Source organism: Mytilus trossulus, chromosome 6 (genome assembly GCF_036588685.1).
Source record: "Mytilus trossulus isolate FHL-02 chromosome 6, PNRI_Mtr1.1.1.hap1, whole genome shotgun sequence".
In the NCBI taxonomy this organism is placed as follows: Eukaryota; Metazoa; Mollusca; class Bivalvia; order Mytilida; family Mytilidae; genus Mytilus; species Mytilus trossulus.
This window is the reverse complement of record NC_086378.1, coordinates 36,609,808-36,628,863: the sequence shown is the minus strand read 5'-3', so window position 1 is coordinate 36,628,863 and position 19,056 is coordinate 36,609,808. Positions and strand designations below refer to the sequence as shown.

The following is a 19,056-nucleotide window of genomic DNA, read 5'->3' as shown; positions in this document are numbered from 1 at the left end:
AATTTTGATTGTACCATTCTGATGTATGGTTTTCAAAGTTATTGGTCACTAATTGTTAGTTTTTCTGTCTCTTGTATAATAGATAAATATGTATGGTTTAGATAAGTATATAATTGAGTGATTAAAGGCGTGAAAACCAACAGAATTATATTGCCTGGTTCTATTAACAACTCCAAAATCAATTATAAACATCAGTTTCTCTTTTACTGTTAATTAGATATGAATAAATTCTTGTACTTTGACAATATATATGTCCACTATTGCCTATGGTATAGAATAAATTGGTCTGCCAATAATATCATAGAAAAATATCAGGTGACAAAAGGTTTTCGGATATATATTTTAACAGTTTATAGTTTGCTTTATATAATATAATTTGAACTCAGAAATGAAACAGGTGTTTCCAAGAAAAATAAAACGCAAATAAGGTATGTTTTTTCTTTACTACTATTACCATTATCATTACATTTTTTTTTAGAAACATTGTTTTGATAATATACTTATTTATTTTAAACAGTTAAAACAGTTAATGCCGAATTTGAAGAAAAAAACATGCTATCAAAGCATAGATTGAAAGGCAATCTTATCATCGGCAATACTTTTCATTGAAAACCCTTTTTATATTATGATGCTTTTAATAACAAAGAAAGTCTATGGCTTTAGTCCTACCTTTTCATCTCAAAACATAGATCATTGTTCCTCTCAAAACATAGATTGTTTCATCTCAAACCGTAGATTGTTGTTTCCTTCAAAACATGGATTGTTTCATCTCATTACGAAGATTGTTTCCTCGCAAAGCAGAGATCATTTTCCTCTCAAAACATGAATAGTTTCCTCTCAAAACATAGATCATTGTTTCTTTCAAAACATAGATTGTTTCATCTCAAAACGTAGATTGTTTCCTCTAAAAACAGAGATCATTGTTTCTACCAAAACATGAATGGTTTCCTCTCAAAACATAGATCATTGTACCTCTCAATGTATAGATGGTTTCTTCTCAAAACATAGATGGTTTCCTCTCAAAACAGAGATCATTGTTCCTCTCAAAACATAGATCATTGTTCCTCTCAAAACATAGATCATTGTTCCTCTCAAAACATAGATCATTGTTCCTCTCAAAACATAGATCATTGTTCCTCTCAAAGTATAGATGGTATCATCTCAAAACATAGATCATTGTTTCTTTCAAAACATAGATCATTGTTTCTTTCAAAACGTAGATTGTTTCATCTCAAAACGTAGATAGTTTTCTCTCAAAACAGAGATCATTGTTCCTACCAAAACATGAATGGTTTACTCTCAAAACATAGATCATTGTACCTCTCAAAACATAGATGGTTTCCTCTCAAAACATAGATCATTGTTCCTCTCAAAACATAGATCATTGTTCCTCTCAAAGTATAGATGGTATCATCTCAAAACATAGATCATTGTTTCTTTCAAAACATAGATAATTGTTTCTTTCAAAACATAGATCATTGTCCTCTCAAAGTATAGATGGTTTCCTCTCAAAACAAAGATCATTGTTTTTTTCAAAACATAGATTGTTTCATCTCAAAACGTAGATTGTTTCCTCTCAAAACAGAGATCATTGTTCCTACCAAAACATGGATGGTTTCCTTTCAAAACATAGATTATTTCCTCTCAAAACATAGATTATTGTTCCTCTAAAAAAAAGATCGTTTCTTAAAACTTACAGTGTTTCATCTCAAATCATAGATTGAAAGGCAACCTTATTATCGTCAGGGCCTTTGGTTGAAAAACCTTTTAATATTATGATGCTTTTAATAACATAGGAAGTATATGAGGTTTGGTTCTACGTACATTTTATCGATACTATGTACTTATATTTTGCATCGCACGAGGCAATATTTTTTAATAAAGACATGGTATACACTATTTTTCTTCAAACAAGGTATTAATTAAAAGTCAAACTGTGCTCCGTGTAATATATTTCAACCAACTTTGGCCAGGTATTTGTCTTTAAAAAAAAATTATTACTGTTTATTATATAATTTTGACAAGATCTCACGGGCAAATGTTCTGCTCTTCGTATAAATGTCAGATTATACCTGCAAATTGGATTAACGCATATGGTCCGAGACCACAATTATTTCGTAGTGCGGTTCTGTTAGACAATAAATGAAAATAAAAAAAATCCCACCTGCGCTTTCTCAATAAACCTGTTATTGTGTGTTGTACTACTTTTGTGACAAATGATATCAAAATTATAGAAAACTTCATCGGCATTGAGAAATAAATTTGGAAGGGGTATAAAACAAATGACAAGAGACACACTGTCAACACTAGGGAATATATTCGTCAACGAAAATCAAAGGACGATAAAAAAAAATTCTCGAACCATATTGGCGGTAGTCACAACACCTGTAATCTAAGCCGGAGAGTCTGAGACTCTTTCATACTTGCATAAACACCCGAATCAGACAATCATAACATATATCATTATTTAATAAACAAGTGTCAGCAGTTTTGATATGACGTATTATCGGTCGTCCCACTGTCTATACCACTCTGTTCAGCTCTTAATATTATTCCGTATCATGTCCTTGAGACGTCAAATACGTTGACCCGGCCTTAATAACGTTGACCCGGACATATCAGCGACGTCATAATGTTTGAACCGACGTTAATAACTTTGACCCAAACTTAACAGTCATCTTTTGTGTGCTGGTGAAACAAAGAAAACACTTCCGAAACACGCAAATATAGCCCGATAGATCGATTATCAGATTATCTGCATATTGATTTGGTAAAATATCAGCTGCTTGAAATTATATGAAGGCTTTTTGATCTCGTTCGCTACGCTCACTCGACAAAAAGCTTCATATTATGTCTCGCAGCTGATATTTTACGATATCAACATGCAGATAACCTGATAATCGGTACTTATCTCTTATTTGTGCATTTTTTCTTTGATTTTTTTTTGTGATAATTTTTATCATGCTACTCGCTGTAAATGGAAAATTATCGCAAGAAACTAAGGAGGCACGTGACGTTGCTAAGGAAATTGACATGAAATTGACAATGTCGTCATAGGTAAAATAGCGTTAAACAAATTATAATAATAATAATACTATTTTTTTTATTTAAAGAGGGAACCTTAATTAGAACTAGTATAATTTGCATTGAGGCCTTCAAACAAAATACATGCATACAGTTAACATTCATATATTCATACATTAAATTCGATTTATATTACAATATATATTACTAGTATATACACAATTCAATTATTCAAATGTACACATGGTAATAAATGGCAATATTTTATAAAGTTTTGTTAAAGGAAAACAAATTATTTGACTTGCATGTAATTTTCAAGAAAATGATTATAAAGAGGAACGAAAGATACCAGAGGGACAGTCAAACTCATAAATCGACAATACACTGATTACTCGATGGCCAAAAATAAAAAGGACAAACAGACAAACAATAGTACACATGACACAACATAGAATATCAAAGAATAAACAACACGAACCCCACCAAAAAACTAGAGGTGATCTCAGGTGCCCCGGAAGGGTAAGCAGATCCAGCTCCACAGGTTGCTTATGGCAATGTTTCTTGAATAATTCCACATTACGACATTTTTTTTTATTTTGAGTGGTAAATTATTCCATACTTTGGTTGCAGAATACTGAATGAAAAGATTTTTTATAAAAATTTGTATTTGGTCTTGGAACTAAAAGATCATTATTAGAGACACATCGTAAGTTGTGGTGTTGCATATCATCAATATTTAGCATTGCTAAGTAATCAGGTGTTAGTCCATTTACAATTTTATACATTAGAATTGATTGTTGGTATATTATTCTTTTGGTAAAAGATAGCCATTTTAAAGATGAAAACATGAAATTAGATGGAATAGAAATATTGCATTGCATTGCTACTCTTTTTTGATGTTTAATGATTCTATTTGAATCTTTTTGTAATACATTTCCCCAAACTGAACTACAATAGTCTATATATGGTAGAATACAGGCAATATAAAAAAAAAGTTGCCTTGTGTGTATTCATGGTATTGTCAAATATTACTTTAATTTTATAAAAGTGATATAGAAGATGAGATAATTTTACATAGTCGATCAACATGATCTTCCCAGTCCAATTTTTCATCAATGTCAATTCTAAGTAATTTGAAAGAATGGACATTCTCAATACATGATCCCAATATTTTTTAGGCTTTTTTATTACAAAATTAATCCCCTATCAATATATACTACTAATATAGAAGCCTATTTATTTTGAAACTGAACTCAGCGAACTTTCTTAACTTGGGGCATTTGTGTAATAGCACATGCTGATTAACACAGTTGGAAATAGTTTGACACGTCATCAGATATGCGTTGAGAAAACATCAAATGTGTCAAAGTGTGATATTCTAAACTGTTTCTTGTGAAAATGTTAAGTGCACTAATGTTAAAAGGCAGCCTTTACTTAAAAGGTGTGAACAATGTGATCGTAAACTGTTAACGTACGACACAAATCAGCATGGGTTTTACTTACTGCTGATGACATATAGGTGTTAATACAGTCTGTGTCATTTGGTCTATTGTGGAGAGTGTTCTCATTGGCAATCATACCACATCTTCTTATTTTTATATATCAATAATACATATGTTTCCTGTTTTTCGTATAAATGTTAGATTATACATGCAAATTGGAATTTTCCATACAGGTATACAACTCAAGAGCTGTGATGTTATTGCTATTGATAAAACGATAAAAGTGGAAATAAAGTGTATGTAAACAATTATGGGCCACTTTAAACTTTCATCAATGAGAAACCCATACAGTATAATCGCATAAATAAGGCAACGACATGAAAATGTGAAACAATTCTAACGAGAACGGTAACGGCTTACTTTAAAACAAAACAATGAACGAAAAACAAATACCAAATTAGACAAACGCGAGTACGAAAACCAGTGAAATACAGGTTTCTGACTTTTGACAGGTACGTACAAAAAGCGGCAGAGTTAAAGATGTTTGCTAGAGCTCAACCCTCACATGGCTAGGGACAATGACGTTGCAGCAATTATGAACATACTGTAAAAATCAATAGCAAATAGCTTGACTCCAAGATCGACACGAGACACACAAACATCTAATATAAACACAGAGCCCCGTCGAAATAAGGGTACTAGCAGTTACTGAAAGCTAATTCAAAGCCAATCACAACTAAAAGATACATCCTGTTTTCTCCAGACTTTAGAACCAATCAGTACACATCCGACGGATGAAGTGTGAAAGCGACATTAACAGTCTGAGAAACGCATGACCATTGTACTGCCAACATATATTAATTATACGTAACAAGAAAACGTCCATAGTATTCTATATTCAGCGATAGTATAATAGAAATTGGCCACGGTGACAATTCTCATAGTACATTAGAAATAAGCCTCAGTGATAGTTCTGATAGATTTATAAAAATTGGCCTGAGTGACAATTCTGACAGTATAGTTGAAATTTTAGTGCAAATTTTGACCCAGTAAGAATTCTGAGAGTATAATAGAAATATATTGCTACAATGAAACAATTCTGATAGAAAAATAAAAATTGGCCTCCGTGACAAATCTGATAGTATAATAGAAATTGGCCGCCGTGAAAATTCTGATTGTAATAGAAATTGGTCTCAGTGATATTTCTGATACAATAATTAAGATTGGCGTCAGTGACAATTCTGATAGTATCATTACGATTGGCGTCAGTGACAATTCCGATAGTATCATTAAGATTGGCGTCAGTGACAATTCTGATAGAATCATTAAGATTGGTTTCAGTGACAATTCTGATAGTATCGGTAAGATTGGTCTCAGTGAAAATTTTGATAGTATCATACAAATTGGCCTAAGTGAAAATTCTGACAATATCATAAAGATTGGCCCTGATGACAATTCTGATAGCATAATAGAAACTGGCCCCAGTGATAGTCCTGATAGTATAATAGAAATAGGCCCAAGTGATAATTAGGATGACACTGACGTAGACGTACCAATCATACATGTCAGGATCTGTGCACTGTCTGGCTAACAGATTCAAGCCGAATATCGTACCATGGAAACGAAACATAAATTATCAGAACTTGCTATGGCGTATTATGTCATTATACCAATTCTACAGTATGATCGTAACACAACTGATTCTTAAAATATCTTATCTGTAATCATTAAATCTAGAGAATTAGGGTATCGCATTGGAACTGCTGTTGAAATTTTAACATTATATTTGTCGAGAATTCAGATCGGAGCTGTTAAAGACATAAAATATTTCACAGCAAAGGTTTCTTAACTTCGACTTTCGATACGTCAAGCAGATAAAAATCTTTCAGAAACTGGTGGTCAGGGCTTCTTTCGTGTAAATGTAAAAGCAGGAGTAATAAAAATGTAAAAAGCAAAAGATGTGCAATTATCGATCCAATAATTCACTCACATGCATAAACAAATGATGCAGAACTATTTTTATATTTTGTAAAAAAAGGTTTATTGTGAAGTCATGGAATACAAACTCTTTTGAGTGTGTCAATGCTTTTCAGTTTATAAGAAGATCCATACTATAAGTTATTGTACATTCAAGTCAAAACAAACACTTTTTTGTATAAATTGCAAGTTGAACAAATCAAAATACAAATTATGATTTGTACAACATGATAACTTGTACACAGCAATTATATAATATATAAATTATATATATATTATAATTGGCCAATATTGATTTTGTCTCAAAGTAGTTTTAATTTCGGCTCATTTGAAGATCAGGCAAAAGCTGTAAACTCATAGATATAGATTTAAAGACTTAGCATTATGGCGGCCTTATAAGTCTAAATATGTTAGTTTCGTGACAAGATTACAATATAGATCTGATAAGATAGATTAATATTCTTAAGAGCTGGTTCTGCGACAGCTGCAGGAATTAAAAACATAACGAGTGGTCAAAGTCAGACTAACTTTTATCAAGAGAGGGACCAAAGATACAAAAGGGACAGTCAAACTCTTAGATCTAAAACAAACTGACAACGCCATGGCTAAAAATGAAAAAGACAAACAGAAAAACAATAGTACACATGACACAACATAGAAAACTAAAGAATAAACAACACGAACCCCACCAAAAACTAGGGGTGATCTCAGGTGCTCCGGAAGGGTAAGCAGATCCTGCTCCACATGCGGGACCCGTCGTGTTGCTTATGTGATTACAAATATAGTGGGCTGTTGGTAAAATAATGTTTGGGTTTGTGCTGTTTCTTTTTATAAAAAATTGTACCGGTTTTAAAATATTTGATATATATCGAATATGATGCAACTGTCATATACGTGAGAGGTTTAGCACTATAAAACCAGGTTCAATCCACATTTTTTTTACATTTGATAATGCCTGTTCCAAGTCAGGAATATGACAGTTGTTGCCCATTCGTTTGGTGTGTTTTGTCGTTTGATTTCGCTATTTGATTAGGGACTTTCCGTTTTGAAATTTTTCTTGGAGTTCAGTATTTTTGAGATTTTACTTTTAAGGTAGTGTGTACGATAGATAGATACAGACATTGTGTTATTAAAATTTGCTTTTACATATTTTATTTAAATTATATTATTAAAGAGGCTGTTGACAGAATTATAGTTGTGTTTGTGTTGTTTCTTTATATAGAAACATTCAACGGTTGCTAAATACTAAATATATCTTTATTAGGTAGATCGTACGATAGACAGATACATATATTTTATTATTAAAATTTGCTACTAGTATTACATTTATTTGAAAATTATATAAAGAGTGGCGAAACATATCATAGAATGAAAATAAACTGACAAACACCATTTCGCAAAACACAACATTAAAACAAAAGAATGGACAAAACGAACTCAATCAAAAATTGGGGAAGACCCCGGTGCTCCTGAAAGATAAGCAGATCTTTTTAATTAAGGAATATATCTCCCTCAAGTAATGCTCTGCCTCTTTTTTTTCAAATAAGTTTTGAATTTTCAAAAGAACTGCCCCAAAGCATCACGGGAATAATATATTGTGCTGACTAATTATTACCGTGAATGTTATTAAAAAAAAGAGATATTCTGTACTTTATTTGAAAGATACAAGGGTCACAATTCCTTCAATTTATATCTTTACTTGGCTTGAAATCTGAGGCTTACGGAAGCAACAAAAAAATAACACTTATAAATTTGGTGATTTCTAAGCATTATATTATAGTTTACCTTTATCAGTAAAAAGCCAATGGTACATGTATAATAGAAAAAAATAAGTATGGTTAAGATATGTTTATAATTGTGTGATCAAAGGCATGAAAACTGACAGCATTATATTGCTTGGTTCTATTAACAGCTCCAAAATCAATTATAAACATCAGTATCTCTTTAATTAGATATGAATAAATCCTTGTACTTTGACAATATATGCCCACATTTGTCTATGGTACAGAATAAATTGGTCTGCCAATAAGATCATAGAAAAATATCAGGTGACAAAAGGTTTACAGATATATTTTTTCACAGTTTATAGTTTGCTTTGATGCGTACTTATTAAGAACTCAAAAATTGACAGGTGTTTTAAAGAAAGATAAAACTTCATTAAATAAAAGGTATGTTTTTCTTTACTACTATTTATTAGTACCATTACTATTAAAAGAAAGAAAGAAAATAATGTTTTGATAATATATTTATTTATTTCAAATAGTAAATGCTGTTTTGAAAATAACGTACGGAAGAAAGTTGAACATCCTTTTCTGTAATAGAAATAATATGTTTTATCGTAAAACATAAAGTGTTTCTCTCAAACAATAGATATTTTTCCCTCTCGATAGTTTCAATTTAAAAAAAAAAAATTTCTCAAAAAGCAAGCATAGATTGAAATCAAACTTATTATCGTCAATGCCTTTGATTGGACACCAGTGTATACACTTTAAATATTCTGATGTTTTTAATAACATGGAAAGTCTACGGGTAATGTTTCTATACATTTTGTTATAAACACTTACAATAAACCATCCAAAGGCGGTAACTACCGAGGGTATACATTAGTTTCTTATATTTTAGCATCGCACAAGGTCATGCTTTTAGTCGACTGATAGATTCTAGGCGAACATAATAATTATTTATACATTAGAAGTAACTTTAAATGTCCCCAGATTTAGGTTTCGTGTCTTTTGTCTTTATGTTTTTTTGGTGTGTATTTTGTGCCACTCTGATATGTAAACCTTTTTCTGTGCTGTTACACAACTGCCCGAATATGCCCGAATATATGCGAGGATTGAGTGTTCATACACATGCTTAACTTAGCCACATTCTTTATGTGCGTGTTCTGAGTCATGAGCCATTATGTTTTTGATAGTTTTTTGTTGCTGGGTGTCTATTTGTTTCTGTTGTTTCTCTAGTTTTAATTGTTTTTCATTTTGTCTTATCGGTGTCTTTTTGTTAATTAAACAGTGTTGTGATTTACTGGTTTCCAAATAACAATTTATAAGCAATCATACCATATCTCCTTAATTTTATACAGGAAGTTCATATACTTTATCATAAGCTTCATGTAGTTAAAATCCATCCAAAATTATTCAAAGAGAGCATTAACTACTTTGTAATTCCCCTTCCCTTCTCATGAATGTCACCTTCCGAATTAGACTATTTAGCGGGTTTATAATAATATGAGCAACACGACGGGTGCCACATGTGGAGCAGGATCTGCTTACCCTCCCGGAGCACCTGAGATCATTCCCCAGTTTTTGGTGTGGTTAGTGTTGCTTAGCCTTTAGTTTTCTATGGTGTGACGTGTGTACTGTTATTTGTCTGTTGTTTTCTTTTTTGTTTTTTTAAGCAATGGCGTTGTCCTTTTAATTTCGATCTTTCAGTTTGACTGTCCCTCTGGTATCGTTCGATCTTTTTTTGTAAAAATTACCGGTATATAGTTGTAGTTCAACAGAGAACTTCAAGAATACCCATCTTAACATTTGGAATTGTTTTGACCTTTATTTTTGTTAATACAGTTTTCATACCATCGCTAACACATTGGTTGCTTTTCATGACATCTCAGAGGGGGGATAGGACCTTTGTGGGGACTTCGGGATCACGACCCCTCCTACCAACACACTCCTTTCCAATCTCATAACATCGAAGTACGACTATTTTTGGATAATTTGTATTTCGATTTTATATACCTGGCGATGCCGAAAACGTGATTAAATAAGCATTGCCATTCTCAGTATTTTACCAAATGCTATTTCTAGTTTGAAATTTGACAGTGTTCCTTTTGCTTAAGATTTTTTTTACATAGTTTTCACAATCAACTTACAATATCAATTGGTATATATATATCTTTGAATTTTTAAAGTCGCCTTTATTTTTTTTATATATATATGGTTTGTAAGTACCAATTAGCCAACTTTGTGGAATTAAACCTTATCAAATATAATATCAAAACGTTTCCCATAAATACATATTAACTAGCATTTCATCCAGAAAAGTTCAAATTGTTGATTTCCTTAATTAGTTTACACTGCAAATTTAGATCTGAACATGTTTTGGAATTTATAAAATCAGGAAAATTAAAAATGCTAGGAGAGGATAATATCTATGATCAAATTTGTTATTATCAAAAGTTGTACAATTAAAAAATGTATTCGTCACCATTTATCATTTGAAGTGAGCAAAACACACATTCTGTTTTCTTCCAAGGTGAAAAAATTGAAAATAAAGCTATATGAAAAAATAATAATTATAATTTATTTTATTAAAGTGTCACATACTTGTCTACAGATTTTTATACAGATCATACATTGCACAATAATAAAATAAGACCAATACCCAGCCTAGATAGACTTATGAGACACTATAATCAAGAAATAAATATCTATTTAACAAATAAATTTTGTAAAACATATTAAAATGTCAAAAATGTTTAAAATTATCCGGATTTTTCACATCATAAAAAATAAATAAAAAATAAGTAATTAAAAAATTAATTTAATAAAAAAGAAATGACAAAATTAAGTCTGACGAAAAAAAAATGATTTGAGATAAAAAGAATATATTTTAAAGAGATTATATAAACTGATTGCGAAGAATAAAATGAATTAATCTTGTTGTTTTATTAAAAACATATGTCTGTCATCCGAAATTCTGAAATATTTGTCAAACTTCAAATTACTTCTTAATTGCAAACACAACACCTGCCTATGTGTAAAGAAATCATAAAATGAGTAAATGTTTGATATTTTAATTTCGGGTTAAAATATTAAGTGCACACAGTCTTTACTTTTAAAATATGTGTGCTCTCCGACTGTGTGATCGTAAACTGTAATATATGACACATATCAACATTGGTTTTACTCATTGTTGAAGGTAGTACGATGAACTATAGTTGTTAATTCAGTCTGCGTCATTTAGTCTCTTGAAAATTATGTTATAACGAAAGAACTGTTTGCTAATACAATGTAACTGTTATGAGTTAATCAGACGGTATATCTATGATTTTAATACAAGTCAATAAAGTGAGTTTACTACTATTTTTGATACTTTTTGAGCTGCTGTGTTTCAATAGACAAAAGTAACTTACATGTATCTGGAGATATCAATTATTGTAGAAGAGAGCCTAAAAATACCGAAAAGACACAAAAACTCATAAGTCGAAAATAAACTGACAACGACATGGCCAGTAGATGATTAGATAATAAATGTTATTTTGTAATGCCCTCGCCACTAGGCGAAAGAGGGAGTTTTAAGTTACCCTTGTCCGTTCGTCCGTAATCGTGTACGTCCAATTTTAAAATTGGTTACCGTTCTCTAACTTTGGTTTGTCTCAACCAAATGTTGTTAAACATATACATAATGTTTATTATCGTTTCATTATGAAATTATTTAAATTTTTCTTCAATTTTCATACAAGAATAAGAAGGATATCACTCTATGTCAACTATAAATTATGTAAAAAAAATACTCCTACACAAGAAAATGTCTCTCCAGTATTTCACAATCCATTTCATTCTACACAAAAACACGAATTGTACAGTTCAAAGGAGGAACAAAATGCTTATGATCTCATTATAAGTGTGAAAGTTGTCAGGTAATATATCACACACCAATCCATTATTATTCGAACAATGGGTAATTTCGTAACTGGTAACCCTGATTTGTTTCAGGTGGGCGTTTCAGGTTATCTGCAAATTAGAGCAACAGAATGATCTTTTAACCAAATTTAAGAACACATTTAGAAATTTTCTATTTTATTCAAGTACGCTTTTGTATGAGTTTACTTAAAGTGAATAATCGACATTCCAAAGTAAGATAAAGAGGTTTGCAATATTCCTCTGTGTTTGTGTTATTCCCAGGAAAACGTATAGAATCCATGTGGGATTTGATAGTTGGATAAAATAAGAAGACACTGCAAAATTTACACGTTTTGTGAAAGTTCCTAGGTAGGAATTATTTAAAGAGAAACAAATATTTCCCATGTGTCTGACAAATAATAGCTTTAATTTCAGTAGAGAATTGAGATATTTGTCAAATAAACTCATCATAGATACCAAGATCTAGTTCTATATTATCTACGCCAGACAAGCGTTTCTAAAGACTCATCAGCAACGCTCGAATCCAAAAAAGTTAAAAAGGCCAAATAAAGTACAAAGTCGAAGAGCATTCACGACCAAAATTCCCCAAAGTTTTGCCAAATACAGCCAAGGCAATTTTTTCTTGAGGTAGAAAAGAGGCAGTAGCTGCCAAAGTCAAAAAACATATAGAACATGCTATGGCAATATATAATATATACATAATGTGACAAAAGACTGGTAACAGAGAACAATACAATCATAAAATACATGTTGTAGCTAACCAATAATATCAGATATAGCTTTCCATGCACTCTTCAAATAGTTACAGAGCTTAATTGTTAGAGATCTAGAATAAGCTTATTTTAAGATTAATTGTTTTTTCAAAACATACATAGGTAGATGACCAAGCTCGCCACAAAGAAAAGTAATAGGAGCATGTTTACCTAATTTTAAAACAAACCTACTAAAACGGTTATGAATAATCTCTATGTCGTTGGCACGGTGAAAACCCCATATTTCGGAAGGATAGTTCAGTACCGATCCAACCATACTGTCATAAAGAAGACAGTGTTGCTTTATAGAAAAGTATATATTATCTAAACATTTTAAGAGTGATGAGAGAGTTCTTGATATTGAGTTGAATTGAAAGTCAAACTTTTAAAGTGTAATGATTGATTTCATTCAGTATATATATAAAAAAATATAAAAAATACACATAAATTTATCACTTCGTTCACCTGCACTGAGCAGCCGTGATAAAAGAAATAATGGATACATTGAGTATTTACTTTCAATGTAAACGTGATGATAAGAATAGAAGTAACTAAAACCTTGAGTAATTACACGTCTTAGTAAAAATTTTAATGACAAGAAACGTTAATTTCCATGGAAACAAAGTACAACACGCAGTCGTTTGATGGAAAACAAATAAGACATATGCCAACTCAGTCGTATATAATGATAAAAGTCTCATATCAAAAAGGATAAAGAATCATTTTATTAACTTATAGGTGACGTTTCTCATCCTGGTGAGCCATTAGAAAGAATTTTAAATTGCAATTATTTGTGTTTTTTGTGTGTTTGATTTTGATTATAATAAAGACACAGTTCCTTTTGTAAGAAATGCAGCATACCTATGTATAACTATAATAGACATAGACCGATGCAGGGTGGTATGTGTTTATTTATGATAAATCGGTGTGGTTTTAAATTTAAATTTTTTTTTTTTACAATTTCCAAATTGTAGATCTAGTTAATGTCGAAAGCAAATCATAAAAAATAATTTGTAATAATTTGTTAATAAAAATAATATTCGAGATGCTTGCCAATTAGTCAACTACCCCCAAAGTTGCAAACGTAAAGATGTTAGCAATAATCAAACTCCGGACAGTGATCGTTTCCGTTCCGGAACTTTTTTCCCTTACTCCATCATTAGTGTAGAGTAGTATTCGGGTCCGTATGCGGATCGGAACTGGAACTGCCGGGGAGTTTGAGCAATAATAGGTTAACGTACGTCCGTCGAAATTGTGAAAAAATAATTCCGGATAGTCTGCTTTTAATAAATGGCATCGCAAGGAAAAATGTGAAAACAATTCAAAAGTGAAAACTAATGGCCTCATTTATAACAACACTATTTATTCAAAACAAATTCGGTAGACATGAAACAAACATAGCCACGGAATTAAATGCTCCCAAATAGGGACATGAGCGGAATGAAACACATGTGAGCGTTTGCGCACAACACCCCTTAACCTGAAACAGAATGTAATAGCGCATTATAAGAATAGCTCTATTAAATTTATATCTAGTATATTTCCCTTTTTTCTGATTACAGAAGAAAGCTTATATGAGTTGCAATAAAAAGGTTTATTTTCTTTATGTACTTAAAAAGGATTTGTATTCATTAAAGTTGACAAGTAATGTTTGTCCAAAGACAAAGCCATGTTCTACGATTTTGAGGACTTTTTAGAAAATATCTTTTAAATTTTGAAAAAAAACATGTAATTTTACACTCTGAGTTGCAACTTATAAATCATGATGAACACCTATCACAAAGTTTATAATAAAAAAAATAATGCAGTTTATTTTTAAAATCCTGTTTACAAATCTTAGAATTTTTAGAAAAACTAAGGATTTTCTTATCCCAGGCAAATATTACCTTAGCCGTATTTGGCACAACTTTTTGGAAATTGGGTCCGCAATGCTCTTCAACTTTTTATTTGTTTGATTTATAACTATTTTGATATGAGCGTCACTGATTAGTCTTATGTAGACAAAACGCGCGTCTGGCGTACTAAATAAGAATCCTGGTACCTTTGATAACTATTTAAACCACTGGTTCGATGCCTCTGCTGGTGGATGTTTCGTCCCTGAGGGTATCACCAGCCCAGTAGTCAGCACTTCGGTGTTGACATGAATATCAATTATGTGGTCATTTTAAAAAAAATCCTGTTAACAAAACTTTGAATTTTTCGAAAAACTAAGGATTTTCTTATCCTAGGCATAGATTACCTTAACAGTATTTGGCACAACTTTTTGGAATTTTGGATCCTCAATGCTCTTCAACTATGTATTTGTTTGGTTTATAACTATTTTGATATGAGCGTCACTGATGAGTCTTATGTAGACGAAACGCGCGTCTGGCGTACAAATTAGAATCCTGGTACCTTTGATAACTATTAACAATTTCCTATGCGGCTTTTCAGTTTTAATCTCATAATATAACGATCGTAGATACCGGCGCTTGAAACTTTACTTGGACGAGATTATTTCGTAAGTTACAGACGCCACGACGAGTTAGTTGATGGTTGTGGAATATTTCAATAAAGGTTTATCTACTTTAAAAGTCTCTCGCGTAGTTTGTCTGACGCACTCTTTTATAAATTCTCAGGATTTTGAATGTTCTGACGCACCTTACTTAAATAAGCACAATGGTATTACAATTGGTATGTTCATAATTTCACATTTGACCAAAGGTGTTGTTAATGAAATAAAACAAACAAAAAACCAACAATTTACATATGATGTCACATGTTTATTTTAAAACTTGAATTTAACTATGTGTTATAAACAACATTTGTCACACCATGTTGTAATGAGTTTGATGGATTTCATAATGATTCTCAACCCTCAGCTCTTACTTTCGTCGGTTGGTGTCGTATAGATATACCTATCTGCACATATACAATATCTGTTTTCGTTTGAAACATTTTCCCTCTTCCCAGATTCACTATAATTTTTTTTATTAAGTTTGTTAAGACCACTTGTGAGCTAACGAAAGACACACAATTGGCCGTTTCAGAATCTAATGCATTCTGGGTAATATTTCCAAAAGCGTACACCAAAACGTTGTAATAGACCACCTTCGAGTTCATCCGTCCGCCGGAAAAAAACTAGTTAACTATACGTGCCTTTATGACGTCATTTACCAGGTAGAGGGGGTCGCCTGTATCCCTTCACTATTTACGTTCATCAAGCGTCTAAGGGATCGTCATTTTGTAAGATTAACTAGATATAATATTTGTTTTGTAGGTACTTAATCACAATCCCCTAATGACAACAGTGCTGATTGTCAATTATCAGAGTTCAATTTGCCGAACAATTTCGTAAAATATAGCATTATAGTTTTCCAACCAGTTGCTCAACATTGGAACGGAAATGACGACGCACCTTAACGCACAAATTCACGAAAACCACAGTTTTTGCCGGAAATACATCGAACTCGAAAGTTGTCTATTGGTTTGAAACGTTTTAAACAATGGAAATCCATCCAATGACGCGATGTTATTTTCATTTTAGTGTACGAACAATGAAATTACCCACAGTCCTTTAGATTCTGAAAAGGCGAATTAATACCCATAAGTCTAACATCAGTCAAAGATGACATCAAAAGGAATGAATGGTTTAGCTAGCTTTAAAACCAGGTGTGATTCTCCATTTTCTACATAAAAAAAATGCCTGTACCAATTCCGGCATATGACAGTTGTATTCCATTCGTTAGATATGTTTAAGCATTTGATTTTGCCATTTATTATGGATTTTTCTTTGTGATTTTCCTTGGCGCTAGATTTTTTTTATTCAACTTTTTAGTTAATACTTTTTCGTTTTCGTAGAACTATTATTACGCGATATCTTAAATTGGGATATTACATTCCAATAACGTTATAACGATAATCTTCTCGAACATTAAATGAGAACCATTTGAAGTGTTGCGTTACATTTTATTAATTTTTCGTTTTTTGTTCTTTCTTACAGATGAATGACACAAATACTACCACCACAGTGAGTACCGGCTTTACTGGATATATAATTGCACCATTGGCGTTGATTACCGTCACCGTCAATGTTTTCTTTTTTGTTTTTGGAATTAAGACTTTAGAAAAAAGAGCTCATACAATGTTAGTAATATCAATGTGCGGAGGGGATTGTGTGTATGGCATCGCATTATTCTTGCTTGCATTTATCAACAAGGTAGGCGGTGCTTTCAGTGGATTGTGTATGTCACAAATCACACTTATATTTGTTTCAGTGAACATGGCACTAACAGTTGCTTTGATGATTTGTATTGAACGGTTTTTGACGATAAAACTTTACAATTATGGTATCCTTTCACGTTCAGATGGATGGAAAAAGAAGATGACCGCCATTTTATTATGCTTGACAAATGGATATGTCATTGTCTGTATAATTGCAGTACCACGACGTCAAATTGAAATTACCGTTTGTTATATGCGTGTTTTTTACGATCCATACAATTACCAGATTATTGCAGCTTTACTATCGGGTCTGTTTGTTTGTCTCTCTCTTGCAATTATTGTCATATATTCGTTAATATTACTTGTTATTTCCAACATGATGAAGAAAGTCAACCCTTTATCGAAAGCACCATCCAATATCAAAAAGGAAGGCTCAACTGCTGAAGTAAGTAGTAGCATTGGAACAGAGCTCTGTTCTGATCAAACATATGACCGTATTTGCCATGTTAAATCCCCTCAAGATAAAAGTTCCCTCAACGGTAAAAAGATGGATGCAAGGGTAGAAAATACCACGGATATTGAATTGGATCCAAGGATATTATCAGCTACAAGAGTAAAAATTGAAATGATAGATTGCACAGATGGCTCATCAAAAAGAAGAAAAACCTCAGACACTCGAAACTTTTGCGCAGAAGGCAATGACAAGGTCAATGATAGGAACGTAGAAATAGGCGAAAGAAAAGTTAAGAAAGAAAACGCATTAAAAATTGCTTGGAGAAAATGGGAATTTCGAGCTTTAGCTACATCAGGATACGTCATTGGTTCAACTTTATTGCTTCATGGTCCTATGATCATATGCCTTCTTGCGGACGGAATTGGTCATTCTTTTCCTTTTGCTATAGGAAACATTTCTGCACTGCTTGTTGCCCTTCAGTGTATTATAAATCCTTTCATTTATGTATTTCGATTCAAAGAGCTTCGAAAAGCTATGAAGAAACTCTTCTGTTGCAAAAAAGATACAACAGTGGTGAACCAGTAGCAACGACATAAAACGCAGGGACAACCTTTTCAAAATAATTTTCATCATACTCACTAAATAGATTTGTAAATTGAGCATGCACATTCAAATTTTATAAAACCTCGAATTTTTTTGGATATCATGTTTATAACAGAGTATTGAAAAATACGTTGTAGGGTTTAAAAAAATCTAAATGAATTACATACTCATAATGCCAATGTTTGTATGTTTTGTCTTACAGAATTTCACCATGCAAAAAGTTATTAAAATCACAAAAGTACTGAACTCAAAGGAAAATTCAAAACGGATAGTCCGTGCTCAAATGGCAAAAAAAATATGATAAAATACATCAAACTAATGGACAGCAACTGTCATATTCCTGACTTGCTACCCGGACAACTTTGTTATAAAAAATGCCATAATATTTGTTTCAGATGCAACATATATTCTATACGCTTTATCCTGTTCGGAAGAAATACTATGATATATGTTTAAGTGGGAAAAACCCATTCCAGAATTTTTGCCGTGTGGAAATAATGTTAAGATGCGTGTAATGGTTTTATGTAGTAATAAATTTTTGTCATCTTTTTACCTCATATAATTCTAACAGTTAATGACTTAATCTAAAAATTGAAATACCCTATATGTATAACAGACCAACGAATAGCACGAAGTAAACAGCAATTTTCGTATACAACATTACTGTAACTTACTAACACGCTTTAAAACCAGGTGCAATCCACATTTGAAAATGCCTGTACCTAGTCAGGAATATGACAGTTGTTGTCCATTCGTTTGATGTGTTTTGTCTTTTGATTTTGCCATTAGTCTATGTTTATGATTTGAAATTACCTTGTCAAATATTTGCCATTACGTAGAGAATTGCCGATATTATTGAGAATATTTTTAATTTAGACATTCAACTTTTTTTGTAGTATCAATTTAAGTTGTCCATCCTCGTTATACTGCTTGGGGAGTTTTGCGTTTATATGTTT

General features: G+C 31.9%; 1 protein-coding gene across 2 annotated transcripts; it reads left to right on the top strand.

The window, feature by feature from the left end:
• The first annotated feature begins 370 nt into the window (after window positions 1–370).
• LOC134723407 (uncharacterized) lies at window positions 371–18,598 on the top strand. Of its 2 annotated transcripts, none has more exons than XM_063587022.1 (2): window positions 371–428; window positions 16,823–18,598. In XM_063587022.1, the coding sequence occupies exon 2, from the start codon at window positions 16,823–16,825 to the stop codon at window positions 18,080–18,082; it is 1,260 nt and encodes a 419-aa protein (XP_063443092.1). In that variant the 5' UTR covers window positions 371–428; the 3' UTR covers window positions 18,083–18,598. The 2 variants fall into 2 exon arrangements, with proteins under 2 accessions (XP_063443092.1, XP_063443093.1); XM_063587023.1 differs by lacking the exon at window positions 371–428 and adding an exon at window positions 8,545–8,611.
• Window positions 18,599–19,056: the final 458 nt, after the last annotated feature.

What these genes read in the sequence shown, in the direction of transcription:
- LOC134723407 (XM_063587022.1), top strand. Translation starts at nt 16,823, where the DNA reads ATGAATGACACAAATACTACCACCACAGTGAGTACCGGCTTTACTGGA.